The sequence below is a fragment of the Bradysia coprophila genome (assembly GCF_014529535.1).
Source record: "Bradysia coprophila strain Holo2 chromosome X unlocalized genomic scaffold, BU_Bcop_v1 contig_26, whole genome shotgun sequence".
NCBI lineage: Eukaryota > Metazoa > Arthropoda > Insecta > Diptera > Sciaridae > Bradysia > Bradysia coprophila.
The window spans coordinates 327,435-343,936 of NW_023503313.1; the positions used below are offsets into that span (position 1 = coordinate 327,435).

Genomic DNA, 16,502 nt, shown 5'->3' on the forward strand with positions numbered 1-16,502 from the left:
TTCTGTCACCGAATATCCGATGAACGTCGAATGACAAATTCCACAACGTATCCGAGCGATACGGTTTAGATGGCAGCCATGCTGGCAGTTTTCTATAGAGTCTACTGTCGCGGCTGTCCAGTGTTCGCCACAATTTGCGCAAACTCTGACACGTGATAGATACTCGATTTGATGGCGATCGTACATGTTACTTTATAAATGTAAAAGGCGATCCAAAAATTCTTTCGTACTAGGTAAGCTGTATTAGTCCCCCACGGAAAAAATGTCCGTTTTCCTGTCCTGGCAGGAAAAAAGACATCGTTCAAAAATGCAAAATGTCTTTTTTTCTGGCAGCTCATGATGTTAACTGTTACTGTACTGATTTCCAGAACATTTCTTCTTCGTGGAATGGTATTGAGTATTCTAAAAGCTTTCCGTGCCCTTTGCACTTTATATTTCCGCATCGGCTGCCCAGACTCACCAATCGATTAGAAAATTTTTCGCAGCACATCGACTCACACGTTCAGTTACCTTACAGTAAAACAAGAAACGTTTATCGAAATCGGTTGAGATTTGCTAAAGCAATGACGATAAGAGAAAGATACTCGCATATGGTTTAAAATCGACTTAACTTTTGATCGCTTATCACAATATTACCCAAGACGGTTCATTTTCGCATGTTTATCAGTGTTTCACGTTGACGCATAAACGAAATGAGTTTAATGGTGACCCTGTTGATTTGTATAGTTAAATGTCGAACTTTGCTTGCAAAATTGATTCGGTGCAAAGTAATAAAAAAATGGAGTCGTAAATCACGACAGTGTACAATGTCATTTCACACTTTTACACTGTTTCATATCAGGGTCATGTGATTAGACAACGCACTTGAAGCAAAAGGGATCACAGTCAACAGCCGCCTAATTGAGTACCATTTTGTATGAAATGGTTTTTTTTACAGCGTTTTACAGTTGTGTAACACTGTCAAGTTTTAGTACCCCATTTAGAGTACCATTCATGCTTGAAATGGATTAGAGAAAAAATAACTCTATTTGAGACAGTCAGAATGTTGCTACTATTTCATTGTTTTCGTCACAAGATTTTGTTTACTTGATGTCCTTCAACGACCGGTGTAATCTATTACAACATCCTAGGCTGTACCGAAACTAGAAATTAAACATCAACCTATTCTACCTGAGCGCTTCTTCCTTGTTTTCACATCTGAATTAGGTCGTTTCTTAAAGTGTTTCTCTGAGAACTACAACAGCGCCATATTCAGCTGCCAAAAATTTGCTGCCAAGTGGTGAAAACGTCAACAAGATCCATGCACCATTGGTTACAGGAGATAATGGATCATTTGAAATGCAAGGAGATAGGGAAGACCCCTTCCAGAAGCAATGGATAGATCAAATAAATTTATCTAAAATTCCGATTTTTATTAGAGCAAAACTATTACATTTATCACAATGAAAATTAGGGTAACTATACAATGACGAGATCATGTCTTTTATATGGTTGTTCAATGAAATGCGTGCGTGAAGAACATAATTTTAAGTGCCTTACTAAGCAACAATTATATAAAAACTATTTTAGAAAAAACTTCATTTCGTACAAAATTCGTTTCTAACACTTTGAACTCGAATTCAAATTACCAAACTTATTATCGACTGGACTATCACCCGATCGATTGCTAAATGCCGATTGATCATCCGCCAGACTGATAATATCGTCATCGTCCAGTATCTTATTGGATTCATCAATTGACGTTGAATAATCTGCTTGAATAAATGAATGAAAAAAATTTGAAAATTGAAATAGTTTTCCAATCATTTACCTCCTCGATTTCTTCTCTTTCGGTTGACTGTGTTCCGGAAAATCTCTTTAGCGTCCTCAATCCACATATAATCGCCCCAATGATACCAGCTCAGTAAACTGACGACCATTATGAAGAACAGATTGGTGCAAATTCCTAAAATAAAATTGGTATAGTCATTGGATCGACAATTGGACAACGACAAATGAACTTCCAACTTCCAACCTTACCACTTAATATCAATTTTTGGCCCACACATCATTAAATGAGGCAAAATGTGAATCATGCTGTCCTCTTCATTTTCCTCCATTTTGCCAAAAATGTGCCATTATGGCTTCGACCACACGAGAAAAAAGGACTTGCTCAAGAAACAACAAGTTCCTGAAGAAGCAGTGAGTAGTCGCCGAATCTTCCAGAACCCACCTTTTCTTCAGGAAATCACAATTTTTTAATATATTGTAGAAGGGAAAATGCGAAAAGAAATGACCACTTCACGAAGAAAAGGTGAACTCATGAAGAATCACATCTTTTTCAGGAATTCTTCAGAAAGACGTCGTTTCTCGTGTCGTCGATTTTTCAGTGCAATGGTTAAAAATCGATTGTAAGAATGTGTAGGCCAAAAATTGACGTTTAAGTGCTAAGGTTCTTTCACTAAATATACAAATTGAGAAAAATTCTGTACGTATCGGTACGAAAATAGCGCAATAGCCTTAAAATGCAATCTATCCAAATCCACCCGAGTCAAAACACTTTTCAATTTCAATCGCACAGTCAAAAAAAATCTGGATCCTCTTCTGATCAACACCTAGTTTCCTAGTTACCTGATCAAGCACATGAAAGGCTTTTAACTGAACCGTGATATCGGAGTAGAATTTACAGAACAGAGTGGAGTCTTTTCTTAAAAAAAGGGCCTGACGATGTAGCTCTCAGGACGCTAAAACTGCTCCACAGTAAAACTTACCAACAATTTTCTTTACTTTCTGCCCCGAAAAGACTTTCTACAACATCCAATGAAAAAAGTAAAATAAAACTGGTCAGCTTACCTATTGCAGCCGAAAGCATGGGCCAATGAAACATTATATATCTCAGGCCGGAGAAGTGTGCTGTTATATGCAACGTCATGGAGTAGTATTGCAATTCCCTTGATTGTAGTTCAATAAAGACGTCGGTGACCGGATGACTCTGCAAATAAAAATCCAAATTAATAAAATTGGTCAATCCGAACTCGAGTAGCAATTTAACCTGGTCGTCCTCGTAGTTTGTAAACAGCTCGATAAACACCTGCTGTGCTTCCTCCTTTAATCCCGTCACATACAACGGACTCATAATCAGTGTTGTAATAGTTCGGATCAGTTTGGATTTGTAGTGTAACATCGCCGCTCGACAAGAATGGTCTCGTAATTGTGTTAGCTGGTCTCGCATTTCGGCACATACCATGAACATGCCGAGGTCTTGATTTTGGGGCGATTCAGGCATATCGATAGATAAATACACTCGGTATGGCTGACCCACCATCAGTAGTTGTTGGCGTTTTGTTAGAGAGACATGAGCGTGTGGAAAGGAACACGGACCTCTTTCATTGTTCGTTGTGCACGATCTGCGAAAAGAGCACAATTCCACTGTTCAGTTACACAGTTGCATGGCGATAGTCGGTGATTGTGGAGTCTTACTCGAATTGCATATACACAGGCCGGGTGTGTGCGACAGCAGGAATGAATGTGTAGTAAAATGCAATGTACATAAAAACTGCTGCCCAAATGACAATTGCAGATGATACTGCCACTATTGATGCCTTTACAGCAATTTCTTTGACTGATGAAATTTGGTCTGATGTCTTTGTGCGATAATGATCAAAGGCAGTGGAAACAACACTTGTTACCGGTCGAAAAACCATTTTCCGTATAATTCCGAACGGATCCAATAAAGTGATTATTAGCGAAACGAAACCCATCCTAATCGATTCCTATTAATTCCTATTCACAGTCTAAGCAAGTTTTCCGAAAATAAAATGTTACGTTATATTGTTACCGACACGATCGATTATGTGCAACATTGTTGAGCAAATGCGTTTTATCTACGAAAAAAAAAAAATAATTCGAGGAATTGGTGATAACCCCGGAATAGCTTAAAGTTCAATTTTTATCTAATGTGCCTCTAACAATGGTGTCTGTCTATTTGTTTGTTTGATTCAGTTAAGAGATTCTATGTTTATGTTTGAACTGACCAATTGAAATCAGCTGAGGGGCCGTTCATAAATTACGTAACGCAAAAATTGATAATTTTCAGACCCCCCCCCCCGGGTCTGTAACGCTAAAATGTATGGAACTTTAAAAAAAATGTATGGACCGTAACGCCAGGTCAACACCCCCCCCCCGGGTATTTGCGTTACGTAATTTATGAACGGCCCCTGACAGTTGACTGGAAAATTTTATTGTTCGAAAATTCGTTTTCCGTGGTAAATTTGAAAGAGAGCATGCAAAACATATGACCATTTCATCACTTGTGATCCAAATAACTAATTTTTATGTACCTTCTATCAACATGCAAACAGTGTTGTGCTATTTTCTTGCTCCTCGAACTAAGATGTCCAAACAAGGACAATGTACTATTGCTATATATGAGAACAATTACAGACATTACCGATTATGTCGTTATTGATGATAACAGATGACTATCCGTTTCTGTAGGGCTGCATAATATGCAGTACATATTGCAGGTTGTTGTTGTAAAACTATAAAATACGAACAGGTGCGAGGATTTTAACTTTAGAAAGTAAGTAATTTTTGGATACAGCAGAGGAGCGCATTCCAAGAACGCCTGTTACTGGAGTGCGTTGAGCAGATAGATCAATTTCCACTTCCACTTTTCAAGTTGCACTAAATTCGAGAAATATAAAAGATATTCGCAGGAAAGTTAAGCCCACTTCAAAATCTAATTGGAAAATCTCTCAAACGTGCTAGGTTGGTAAGAATTTGTTTTCTGAAATGAAAGTTTTGCCTCAGAACCGCGGTTTTGACCTGAAGCTAATACCGATACTGTTGAGTTGTTTACTGAGGGTTGAAAATTTCAGTGAAAAACCTGGACATAACAGAACAGAAGCCCAGCAAATTGAAGAAACAAATAGTTTATGTCATTGTGTGTGGAAATAGTATATACCCTTCGGGTCGGGCTGTAACACCCCACTTGTCAAATAAACAACTTGGAACCTCGGAAGTACAATGCTTTACGTGATTAGGCAATGTAAATGAAAATAAAACATGCCGTAACACGTAAAGTAGTATTTCACCACACGTCGAAACAAAAAAAATTTCCAGCAATAGAGCACAATACTTTGTTGCCTTGCGGCCAGAAAATACGAAAACCTAGTTTTGAGAAAGGCTAATGAGTCATTTTCTAGCCGCAAGACAACATTACTGCCTCAATAAAAAGTTCCCCAGCAAGACAGTACGGTATTTCGTCGTCTTGTGACCAGAAAATGCAAAAATCCAGTTTTGAGCGAGATGGTAATGACTCATTTTCTGGCCGCAAGACAACAAAATTGTTAAGTGATTCAAAATCACCAATGCCAGTAGCACTTTTAACTTTATGCAAAGTCTGCATAGAAGCAATATTCATGACCTCTGTATTGACTAACGAAAATAGCTCGAATTCAGTTAGACTTTTCTTAGGGCATCTGGAATTCTTCTAGTTTTGGTTTACTGGTAGCTCTCAAAACTTCTGCAATTTTGTTCATCACGGGACAGTAGGTCATCGAACTCGCCGTATTAAGAGATAATAGTTTGTTTTTTTTCATTTTCCTCACCATAAATAACTATTACGGTAAGGCTAGCGGATGTTAAGAGTGTTACATTTGCGAGTTATAACAGTTATGACCACCTATCAATTCGAATCTTCCGCCGAACGAATGCAACACATATTCGAAATTCCATTTGGAAATTCGCGGAAATATAAATGGGAAAATATAAATAAAAAACTTCAAGGTCCCGCATGTAATGTTCGGTGTAATCTAATCATAACGATAAGTACGCTTTTCTGCACCACACCTACGATTTTTTACAAGGTAAAAACTATTATCCGTTAACCGGTGCTCTTTACCAAATTCATTAAAACGTAAATTACCTCATCGTTTCACAATTTTGAGAATAGAATTCGTTCTTGAGAATATACAAAATTTTCTATATCAAATTGAAGACTACGCATAGAGCACAGAGCATTTATTTATACAAATTGAATGACTCAATTGCTCATAAAATAATCAACGTCCATTCAAAACGAGTTTATTGTTCTGATCGATTATTTCCTTGTTTCCTTTCAGGCGAAAATTTACCACAATTGAAAATGTCTCTTCAAGTGGTAAGTGATCAGTTTTGGACTTGCAGCCGGTTAAAGGTTAAATTTTTGACATTTTTCTCCACTTCAAACGTCTTACAGCAATTTGATCAAGCCGTTGAGGATGTGAAAAATCTTAAGGAAACACCGGCAAACGATATTCTGTTGGAAATTTATGCTTTGTACAAACAAGCCACAGTCGGTGATTGCAATACACGTAAGACATTGAACAACCTTTGAATGAACTTTGATTTTTTTTTGTTCTTATCTGTACACAGTCTGTGAACGATAGCCATGTTAATTCTTGACCGCGGAAAACTTCTCATTTTTTTCTTACGTTCTTTCGCTCAGCTCAACCCGGCATGCTCGACTTCAAAGGCAAAGCAAAATGGGAATCATGGAAGCACAAGGCTGGTACTTCACAAGACAAGGCCAAACAAGACTATGTCAACAGAGTAAAATCATTAGTCGATTCCGTTGGTCTTAAGGAATAGATGGAAATTTTACAGAATTTCATTGCCAAAGATATTATCGTCACGATTTTGCATAATTTTCCATTTGGCATTGTGATGAGAGTCAATCGGATTTTCATTTGAATTTTTTTTTTCTTTTGCGGTGCATCAGTAATTTTGGTGTGGTTTAATAACAAAAATTGCAATATTGTAACAGTGTAGCCAGAGCATCTAGTGCTCTATAATCCATGAAGAATTTATTAAAAGTTAATTTTGCAACAAAAAAAATGCAAGTTTATCACTTGTGTCTCCTTACAGTTGCTGTCGGTTGTAAAACTCTTGTTGCAGTTCTCTAAGATTCAATTCCAATATAGCCACTTCCTCGAACCGTAACGCATCTCTGGCCTGTTTGATGTATCCTTTGATAATGTTAATTTGTTCGATTAACGGATCGTTTGTTGTCATAGTACGAGTATCGGCTTGACGACCAGACCAATTATCTATTAAAGTAACGGCCGACTAAACAAATAAGAAAATCGATAAGGTATCAGTAACAGTGAGCAGAGACGTAAGAGGCGGAACATTGAACATCGTCGGTCATCGGAACAATTGATTTCGTTTCTTATCTTTGCTAAGCTAAACTATGTTCATGAGGTGAATCAAATGACCTTTGAGCCGAACGAAATGACTTTAAGCGATTGAAAGTGTCTCACAACGGTCGTGAAGAAGGAATGTGCTACAAATCTTGGACAAAATTCAATATTTGCGGCACCCCTCGCATGAGGACGAATTTTGATTGTTAGTCATTCGTCATTCGAGTAAAAAGAAAATTCATTCTGCTTAGTCGAACCGTAGGTCAACTTTAACATTGACCTCCAAGACAATTCAATGATTTCATATTCCTGTTAGAAGAAAAGTCGGAAAATAACTCACTCCAGACGCAGCTTTCCCTTTACTAATTGCACCTCCAATATCCCGACCATCACGTATATTACCGGCACCATCTGCACGTTCCATGGCCTGCATGGCCAGACGTCGTTCCATTTCGATTTTCTGTTCTGTTTCCATTTTCCTTTTGCGTTGCAATTCTTTGATTTCAGCCTCTTGCGGCAAGGCTTCCAGAGCCAACATCTCATCCTTAATGTATTTGATACAAGCCAATCGTATGGATTTTTTCAGACTTTCTTCACGACTTCCATGTGCGTAGTCTAAACTCAGTACAGCTTTGCTAAATGCGTCAATTTTCTCGGCCACCAATCCGATTTTACCGCGCAAAGCACTAGCATCAGCTAATGTAAATATCGAATCGCCATCGTACAGACTCGTTATCATTTTCGAGTACATCACTAGATCGGGACCAATGTCTTTCTTTAATTGAACGATTTTCTCATAATACACGGAAATGGCCGGCCGATACAATTGGCTGTCTTGCATGTCTTTTCGATTTTCCAATAAGCTTAAGCAATGCTCGCATATCCGCAACGAGTCATCATCATGGAATTCATACTGATCGGTTGGCGTGGACACCGTAGGATTCACTAAACCAACTATGGGAATAAAAGAGTATATTAGCACCAGGGCGGCTGAAGTGTCTTGTTCAACTTACAGGCATCTTTGATGGCTAAATATCGAGAGCAGTCGTGGCACATAATTGACCCACACAGTCTGCAATGGTGCTGTCTTCTCGTTATATTGAATTTTTTAGCGCAATTCGGACACAATTTTACAGATGTACCATCTAGCCACGGAACTAGCTGTAACAATTATTTTGGTCATCTCTAAATCAGAAATTCTAGTCGAGGAACAGAATGAAAGCCTTCGCTAGTAGTACCGTTTGCTCGTGTATTTTCTGTTGCATAGCATCGCTGGGTCGATCGGTTAGTAGCTTGTGAAGTCGAATGATTAATTTATTTGTTTCGGTTGCATAACGCTCCAAGCGGACCATACTAAACCGATAGACAGTCAATGTTTACCAAGTGCACAAAATGAACAAAGCAACATGTCTTACCGAATTGATTTAAAGTATGAGAAATGACTCAAGTCCGTGCCGACCTCCTGTATGCGGGTCGAACGATAGATGGGCGTGAATTTCTGTTGTTGTTGTGGAAACGTTGATTTAATTGTATTGTCAATCGTTTGACCAATATCAATGGACTCATCGAATCGGCGGATCTTTTTCGTCGCAGTGAGAAAAATGTCTTTGAACGACTTCAACAGATCCTGATCCTCGGAATGGCTATTTTCAACATGGGTTGTGAGTAGGTCCGGTGTTTTTAAATCGACTTTACATATTGGACAGAGGAAACCTTCCAGAATCTGTTCACCAGAGTCTACCTCTAACAGATTTTGATTAGACATTGTCCGATCAGCGCAATTCTTTTTTTAAATGCCAACACCAAAGGACATAGTTAAAATGAAAACAAAGTCAGTACAAAAACTACTTGTCTGTGTGACGTCTCTATGACAAACAATTTCATTTATGTTGTAGACGTTTCAACACACATCCATGTCTCCACTCTACAAATATATGTAAATCGAATGACGTTTATGACGTTTACTGAATATTGAGGGTAATTTTGAATTTATGCAGCGCACTTTAGGCATGAGAAACATCAACTTTAAGTCCTGGTTTCCACTTACGAAAAAAGCAATTCGTTTTCTCTCCGTTTGAATCACTTTTGACAATAGAAAAGAGACATTTATCTAAATGGAGGCAAAACGCAGTGTCTTTTTGTAATTGGGAATCAAGCCAAACTCAAGATACGTTCTCTATTGTATAGGTGCGGAAGTAGAAAAATCAGTTGAAGTACACTGCTTGATTAAGTTCAGTAAATCAAAGCACCCATCTTATCCCACAATGATTGCCAATTTACACGACCAAAATCTGTATGTAAAAAGCTTTTGCGACTCTGCTACAAGTGAAATTCAACAATTTGCCTTAAAGTCAACTTCGCCACTAGGAGTTTCTGCACTAGGTGACTAAGTGATGGAAGAAAGTGTTTGTGGAGTTACAAACACTAATTTTCCCTTGACAAGTCAATAAGCAATCAGAACTCAGGATAGTAAATCAGGGCAAATGCCCATAATTCATGGCTGTCAATGTTAATGAAAGAAGAAATTGGGTAGCTCAAATATAGAAAACGATCCAGCTTAGTTCATCACTTTTTCGAATGTTTAACAAAACATACTTTTGCTGCAGCAAAACCTGCACAGGTTTTTTCATTGATACTTCGGCTGTTGAATTATCCTTGAATTCACGTCAAGTTTAGCTATTCTCATTGACGTGATGATAAATCGATTTTGCTTACGAATTACACAAAAAGAAACGAAACGATTCTCTACTTCATTGTAACCAGCGACAGTTTAATCGTCGACATTTCTTTTTTCAATAATTAGCTGAGTTATAATTTATATCACTAAAACATAAATTGCGATAGATCACTTGTCGTCAGGCCCACAAACAATGCCAATTTCGGGGCAATCAATGTCCCTTTTGTAATGGTATCTAACTCACGATTCTGATCGGGGATCACCTAAAATCGATAATGCATTCAATGATTAGAGTAAAATCGGTGGAAATATTGAAGTTAAACTGAACCTTATCGATGACATGTTTGAAAACCAGTCCATCCTCACCGACATACATCGTTGAAAATCCGTCGTACCAACTGTGAAGTAAAAGAAATATTTTTAAGTGCTAAATGGAACGGGAGTAGATGTGGAACAACACAGGTATGGAAGAATTATAGTCAAATAATAGACAACTGTCGGTCCGTATAGGCATCGCATTGTACAGACAAGACGTTTTCTCCATTATTTTGACCTCACAAATAGCATGACGAGTGTCACGTGAACACTTTCGTGTACCTCATCTCGAAATGGCGTCGCGTCATTTCTGTACGATACCGTGTTCGTATAACACATTAACTTACGTCTCTTCTTGTTCACGAATTTTTTTGAATTCCCACAATTTGAATTTCCAGAATTGTAACATAATCTGAAACGAATTTGGGTTGGTCAAACGATTCACTATGCCAAAACGAAACAAAACGAAAATCTCAAACCTTTAGCCCCGATATGCCTCTCACGCTCCACCGAATTTTTATGGTGTCATCTTCCGGATGCATGGTCATTTTCAGTACGTCGAATTTAACGTATCCATACTTTATATGTCCTACAGTACGAAGTAGTGCCACTTGTTTCACAAAATGGTATAGACCGCTGGAAAAACACAAGGATTTTAGTGTGAGCAAGCGTTCTGCGATGAATGAACAATCGGAATACTTACACTGTTCTGGTCCCTCTAATGTTGTTCTCAACCACCAAATTTGTATGGAAAATGGAATAGTCAAGTGGTTTGACGAAAAGATTGGGTAACGTGCTACTCAACACATTAAACACAATCTGCAGCTGTTCATTGCCCTTCTGTTTCTTGTCATTTGAATTGGTGGTCTGGAAGTTACGAAAAGTTTTTTTGCTATTGATTTGCAATACAGTTCGTGAAAATTGTCTTTCTTACGCCAACGAGCGAGTCAATTACACACTAAGCTTTACCACAAAATCTAGGCAGTGTAAAGAAACGATAGCCAAATGTTTGTACCCTTCTTAGATGCCTGTTTCACTTGGAAACAATGTACCCCACCCCATTCAACGATTTCGACTGATAAAATCTTCATCTACCAACTCATGTCTAGGGGATGCCTAAGCTTCCGAAGACGAATGGTAGTGATGATATAGCACAAAAGTCAGTGGGATCCTTCTGTAAGTGTCTCTACAATCAATTCCGCAAAGACCTTACATTACCATCAGAAAAACTGACCATTTTTGAATTGGAAGGTTAATACAATGTTTACTAAGAACAAGACTCCTGCTTTCACCCATTTTTCGCGCATATCAACTTGTTAGACTCACAGATGTCTATTAGGGTTTCTTGTAGCTTTGAATATGAAATTTAATTAAGAAAAGACCACTTATTACATTGTGCGACCTATAGTTTCGGAAGTTAATTCATCATAATATACAATTTCGTTTAATTACTTTTAGTCATTTCATCAAATTTCTTCAAATTTCATAGATTTTTCCACACAAAAAATCACATAAATGAGAACGTGTTTTCAGCGTAATGATGATGTGATGGGACACAGATCTATTTGTCAGGAAAACAATGGTTTATTTGAATCAAGGGGAAAGTGAAGGGTCCTTCATTTGCGGGGTGAAAGTAGCAGTTTTCGCCCCATGACATGTTATAGTTATTTTCATGTCTTGGGACAAAATTACACAATTTTTCTCGTAATTTGGTTATTCGGCACGCTTCTGTTTTAGACGGTAGATCTTAGCCACTTTCGCTTTCGCGAAATTTCCTAAAATCTCAGTCTAAAACAGATACGTAAGTAACTATTGTACAACGAGGCAAAAAATAGAAATTGGATGTCGAGGCTGCTTTTTGTAGCCAGAGCGTAGCGAGATAAACGATGTCTCAGCGGAGGGAAGGAAATGACTATTTTCTCGCCGCCGTATGAAAAAAAATCATTTAATGACTAAACTCACCGTTGGATCATTAAATGTTGTCGATTTTAAATTGACGCCAGAGCAAAAGTAATTTCTGTCCACTCGGGCATTCCGTACTGCTGGCAAATAAATGTTCGGCATACATTCCTTTCTTTTGATTCTCTGAACATAGCCCGATTCGGTTGTATCTCTTTTGCCGGTTGTCGATTTCACCTTGAAAATTGTTTTTGAATTATGTTCATATCATATACTAATACATCTATACATGCATGTGGACATATAATTATATATATGCAAAGAGGTTATGTTTACGATAAAGCCAAAACAAAATTTAAATTATGTAATAGCCAGCGCGATTGATGATAAAAAAAATTAATTCATAAGCTTAAGTCGGTCAATTTTACTTACATCAAGTAAATGTAGCACCGGTTTATTATTGTTTATTTCATTGGTAAATCTCGTAGCTGCTCCGTACGGGCCAAGTCTCATTGACAATGAACGCAAGCCGATTGCCATTATATTATGATGTTTCTGTCAAACGTTATTATTCGAATCGAAACAAGTAGCTCGACTATTTTAACTTTTATCACTTTCGTGTGCAACTTATTTCATCACAATCGGTCTATCGAGCACACATTATTTTGGTTTCTTGTCTTTTTTTTATTATTTTCACGTCGAATTTGACGTTTTCGAGAACAGCTGTTCGGAGTAAGACAGATGGCGCATACAATCGATATCACGAATCAGAAGGGAATTATATGGAATAGCCAACGTATAGAACAATGCTTTGACACGAAATTACTAACAAATTGATTAATAATGAGACTGAGAAATCAAAATTGATTTGAAATGGTTGAAAATTCTTATAAAATAATATTTCAATAATCACGGTCGTTTGAATTCGTTTTCGAAAAACATATGATTATAAACGCTGCCAACATCAGAATGAAAAACATTTCAAGTGTTTATGTTCAGTAAGGTTCGCCCAATATTCGCCTCGAACTCACTGCACAATTTGCTACTACTGTTTAACGAATTGATGAAAATGAAAATTGTTAAGGGAATACCATTGATTGTTAAATGATAAGATGCTGGAGCAGCTGGAGTGACAGGGTGGTACATTGTGCGCACAATGTTAGATCTACCCACAATTTCAAAAGGATATTTAAATACAGTTATGTTGTATGATGCTGTCAATGAAGCGAAATCTAGATTTATCACTCGAGCTTGATATTAACGAGTAGAACCTCAATTTTTTCCACGAAGTACAGGTTATGCAATTGCAGGATGTATAAATTAAATGCACTCAATGTGTACAAATCATGAACCTCTTGACTGTTGAATGTCATGTCACTCCTTTCGGAGACAAGCACCTCGGCCGCGGTTGTGCCTGTTGTGCTTACCCAAAATTTCTAAATCACAGTCTCGCTAGCATTCAGGAATTTGAGAATGTGCCTTGGGAGGTCGCTCCAGCTGTAGTGACAACGACAGACTTATCATAAAGCTTATCAGATGTAACTCCATGACTTCAAACGATTTTTAGCCATCGTTGGTTTGGTTAATATTTTACTTTCACTGCGGCCGATAGTTATTGGCTTGATTTTAGACCATTTTAGACATAGAGTTACGTAGAGATGGCATGGTGGCGCTGTCATTTTTAAACATGCGGCTGGGTGTCCATCTAATTTTTGAGTGACGATTAGCATCAGCGCCACCATGCCACCTCTCGAGTGTAACTCTATGATTTTAGACGCAGAGATCTCTATTAATATTAACAATGATTGTCCTATAACATATCGTTCTATTCTGCCAGAATTTCAGTGTTCATCCGTGCTTGTTAAGTATTCGGTAAAAAGAGTCATCCATTTCTTAACCATGTGTCTCTTGATGTTCGATTAATATAAGCGAACTAATAAATTAAAATCACCACCGAAGGATGCCAAAGCATTTAAAAAAAACATCATCGCCTCATGCAACACTACACGGCAAAACACTTGTCATGACTCGCCGCGATAGTGTCTGTCTTTCTCTGTATCTGTCTCTCTCAATTCGAATATTTTCGAAGTCTAACACGTCTGTCATATTATTAATATTAGCAATAAAAAAAGTTAAAAGATGTGTGCAGTCGTCGCTATTCGCGCAATAAAATTAATTTACAAATAATGAGCAATAGCAACCTTGATTCCTTCGTAATATAAGTTAAATTCTTATTTTTTTTTCGTTACGTTTTACGTTTATTGGTTTCTTTTGGTTTATGAATTTTTTTTTTTAAATCTTTGATTTTGTACGTCGTCCTCGAACCAGAGAAACGTCGCGAAAAAGAATTTACGGCAAAGAAAAAAAATTATTTGTTGATGCAAATGGCCTAAAAAAGAGTTAGATTATTTTGTTTAGCGTACTTAATTAGCACAATTTTTTTTATTAATTTCATTTCGGTGGTTAGTAATGAAAAGTGCGCCGAAGTATTTCAATTCGAGTTTGAAACGTGTGTGCAAATTTTTGTAGTGAGCTTCCTTGATTTTTTTTTGTATTCTTCGTTATTTGTGTGTAATAATAATAAAATAAGTGGTTATATGATCCGAAACGGCTGGTTGATTAATTAGCTGAAAATATCTAAATTTAGTGCAAATTTGTCTATTTTTGGTGTTTGAGAGTAAACCAATTAGACGAGAAAAAGAGGAAATATAATAATGCCTTGTCCTTTACTACAACAAAGTGCACTATTTTGTTGCATATGTGTGTTTGCAACGGTGATAGTAGTTTTAACGCACGGAACACAAGGACATGACAGTATCCAAAGACCATCAATCCAACCACATCATCAACAGCAGCAGCAGCAGCAACAACAACAAAATCTCCACCAACAACATGCGAACTCTGCACATCAGTCACATGCATCGCATAACAATCATCATCACGGAGGCAGCGGTGGACACAATGTTGAATCTCGTAGTTCATATGCAATGCTGAGTCAGGCAATGTCACAGGCCGTTAGCCATGAATTTAGTGAGTTACATTTTTTTATGATTTGCGTTGTTGTTGTTTTTTTCTTTGTTGTTGTTACTCTCTCGCTGATTACAGGTAGAGAACACATTATTTATTAGTGTCAACACAATTGTGTACTAGTTACATTATATTTTGTTATTGAATTTGTTTTAGTGACTCACATTCAGCAATATAACATTCGCATTGTTTGATGGATATTTTGAACATGTGGCGATTGTGTTTTAATTGAATTCTAGGAAATTTTTCGGGGAGCCAATTTAATTGCATAGCATGACGGCTGTCCGATTGTATAATTTTTCGCTTTCGTATAATCGGCTTTGATGACACAGTAATTCTATAAACGGAAGAAGGGGACAATCGCTCAGGAAACAGTCTTTAGTCGTTAGGAGGTCTTGGGTTTATATTGGAACAGAAAAGAGTCAGTGTAAATGGTGTGAATGTTTGTTTCGTTGTCTTAACTGTTTCAAAGTTGTATTCTATCTGTTCTATGCTCAATAGAGCGCGTAACACGTCAAATTCATACGAATTTAGTTCAATCGGCTCGTAAAAAGCTCCTGACCTTATTGGGGATTTGACCTTACACGTTCATTTCCGTGCCGCTGATATGTCCAACGGAAAGCTGAGATGTCGATTACCAAAGTTTATCTATTTTATAGATCTCCGGAGGATAATTTAGATAATTTTTCCAGTCCTGCATTTGTCCTGTTCCCTGTCCCGCGTCGATAATCTCTCTGCTCTATCAGACCTCTTTGGGATGTTCGCTTTTATGAATAAAGTTTCATCTTGTGATGTAGCGTAGGAACAGAATATTTTTCGGCAGCAATTCGTCACTACTCCAACAAAATCTTAAAACGTACAATCGACCAGTTTGAATGTCTGAGATATTCCAAATAGCACTTTCAGTTGCAAGCAAACCTTCTCCATCTTATGAAAAGGAAAACCGAAATCCGGCAATGCCACCTTCTAAAACTCATTTAACATATACACCAAATTGAGTACTGGCACTGACATATGTTTACATTTACGGTACCTTTAAGAGTATAGTTCGTAGTTCCCATAAACTGTATTCACCGATAAACATCACAATAAATGTAGTAGATACTAAATCATCGCCGATCTCGTTGTTTTCGGAACGCTCACTACATTAATTTTACAAGAGTGTATTCGTAGAGACGTTGGGACAGGTGAAAAGTACAAACGTGAAAATTGAATGTGTCAATGTGTCATTTTCCGTACTGAATACGATAATCATCTGAAGTTCATCTTCTTCACTTGAATATATTAATGTATTCACTCAAAACTAATTGATGTTCGTAAATCCGTTTAATTACGAATTTTAATCGTTCGTTTTAATTAGTCGTGTAGAATATTTTATGCCGCACTGACACATGCATAGTCGAACGGGAAATCATTTCAAT

At 37.4% G+C, this 16,502-nt stretch overlaps 5 protein-coding genes across 10 annotated transcripts in view; 2 read left to right on the top strand and 3 right to left on the bottom strand.

Annotated features, from left to right (window-relative positions):
- Positions 1 to 1,397: 1,397 nt before the first annotated feature.
- LOC119069083 (seipin) lies at positions 1,398 to 4,030 on the bottom strand. The gene is made up of 5 exons (XM_037172966.1): positions 3,460 to 4,030; positions 3,032 to 3,386; positions 2,833 to 2,971; positions 1,811 to 1,945; positions 1,398 to 1,751 (listed from the first exon to the last, which is right to left on the bottom strand). Exons 1-5 carry the CDS (start codon positions 3,738 to 3,740, stop codon positions 1,600 to 1,602), a joined length of 1,062 nt encoding a protein of 353 aa, XP_037028861.1. The 5' UTR covers positions 3,741 to 4,030; the 3' UTR covers positions 1,398 to 1,599.
- A 1,705-nt stretch (positions 4,031 to 5,735) lies between these two features.
- Positions 5,736 to 6,855, top strand: LOC119069085 (acyl-CoA-binding protein). The gene is made up of 4 exons (XM_037172968.1): positions 5,736 to 5,849; positions 6,105 to 6,142; positions 6,221 to 6,335; positions 6,470 to 6,855. Exons 2-4 carry the CDS (start codon positions 6,128 to 6,130, stop codon positions 6,610 to 6,612), a joined length of 273 nt encoding a protein of 90 aa, XP_037028863.1. The 5' UTR covers positions 5,736 to 5,849; positions 6,105 to 6,127; the 3' UTR covers positions 6,613 to 6,855.
- Positions 6,771 to 9,054, bottom strand: LOC119069084 (rabenosyn-5). The gene is made up of 5 exons (XM_037172967.1): positions 8,579 to 9,054; positions 8,402 to 8,516; positions 8,177 to 8,324; positions 7,504 to 8,117; positions 6,771 to 7,089 (listed from the first exon to the last, which is right to left on the bottom strand). Exons 1-5 carry the CDS (start codon positions 8,926 to 8,928, stop codon positions 6,883 to 6,885), a joined length of 1,434 nt encoding a protein of 477 aa, XP_037028862.1. The 5' UTR covers positions 8,929 to 9,054; the 3' UTR covers positions 6,771 to 6,882.
- An 853-nt stretch (positions 9,055 to 9,907) lies between these two features.
- On the bottom strand, positions 9,908 to 12,781 carry LOC119069087 (uncharacterized protein C6orf136 homolog). Its single transcript, XM_037172969.1, has 7 exons — positions 12,487 to 12,781; positions 12,118 to 12,291; positions 10,859 to 11,022; positions 10,635 to 10,791; positions 10,503 to 10,567; positions 10,169 to 10,238; positions 9,908 to 10,103 (listed from the first exon to the last, which is right to left on the bottom strand). The coding sequence occupies exons 1-7, from the start codon at positions 12,592 to 12,594 to the stop codon at positions 9,987 to 9,989; spliced, it is 855 nt and encodes a 284-aa protein (XP_037028864.1). The 5' UTR covers positions 12,595 to 12,781; the 3' UTR covers positions 9,908 to 9,986.
- Positions 12,782 to 14,154: 1,373 nt separating this feature from the next.
- Positions 14,155 to 16,502, top strand: part of LOC119069088 (stromal interaction molecule homolog) — a 28,027-nt gene continuing 25,679 nt past the window's right edge. For 3 of the 6 annotated variants that reach the window (XM_037172974.1, XM_037172976.1, XM_037172975.1), the window contains exon 1: positions 14,155 to 15,084. In XM_037172974.1, coding sequence (XP_037028869.1) covers positions 14,769 to 15,084 — 316 coding nt within the window. In that variant the 5' untranslated portion in view covers positions 14,155 to 14,768. The remainder of the gene's footprint in view (positions 15,085 to 16,502) is intronic. The other 3 variants (XM_037172970.1, XM_037172971.1, XM_037172972.1) reach the window with 2 other exon arrangements.

What these genes read in the sequence shown, in the direction of transcription:
- LOC119069083 (XM_037172966.1), bottom strand. Translation starts at nt 3,740, where the DNA reads ATGGGTTTCGTTTCGCTAATAATCACTTTATTGGATCCGTTCGGAATT. An exon ending in CCTGTGTATATGCAATTCGA is followed by an intron (nt 3,387 to 3,459) that starts GTAAGACTCCAC and finishes CTCTTTTCGCAG; the next exon opens with ATCGTGCACAACGAACAATG. An exon ending in CAAACTACGAGGACGACCAG is followed by an intron (nt 2,972 to 3,031) that starts GTTAAATTGCTA and finishes TTTTATTTGCAG; the next exon opens with AGTCATCCGGTCACCGACGT.
- LOC119069085 (XM_037172968.1), top strand. An exon ending in AGTCGGTGATTGCAATACAC is followed by an intron (nt 6,336 to 6,469) that starts GTAAGACATTGA and finishes TCTTTCGCTCAG; the next exon opens with CTCAACCCGGCATGCTCGAC.
- LOC119069084 (XM_037172967.1), bottom strand. Translation starts at nt 8,928, where the DNA reads ATGTCTAATCAAAATCTGTTAGAGGTAGACTCTGGTGAACAGATTCTG. An exon ending in TCATACTTTAAATCAATTCG is followed by an intron (nt 8,517 to 8,578) that starts GTAAGACATGTT and finishes CTATCGGTTTAG; the next exon opens with TATGGTCCGCTTGGAGCGTT. An exon ending in TTTAGCCATCAAAGATGCCT is followed by an intron (nt 8,118 to 8,176) that starts GTAAGTTGAACA and finishes TTATTCCCATAG; the next exon opens with TTGGTTTAGTGAATCCTACG.
- LOC119069087 (XM_037172969.1), bottom strand. Translation starts at nt 12,594, where the DNA reads ATGGCAATCGGCTTGCGTTCATTGTCAATGAGACTTGGCCCGTACGGA. An exon ending in CGGTGCTACATTTACTTGAT is followed by an intron (nt 12,292 to 12,486) that starts GTAAGTAAAATT and finishes ACAATTTTCAAG; the next exon opens with GTGAAATCGACAACCGGCAA. An exon ending in TCAAACATGTCATCGATAAG is followed by an intron (nt 10,104 to 10,168) that starts GTTCAGTTTAAC and finishes TATCGATTTTAG; the next exon opens with GTGATCCCCGATCAGAATCG.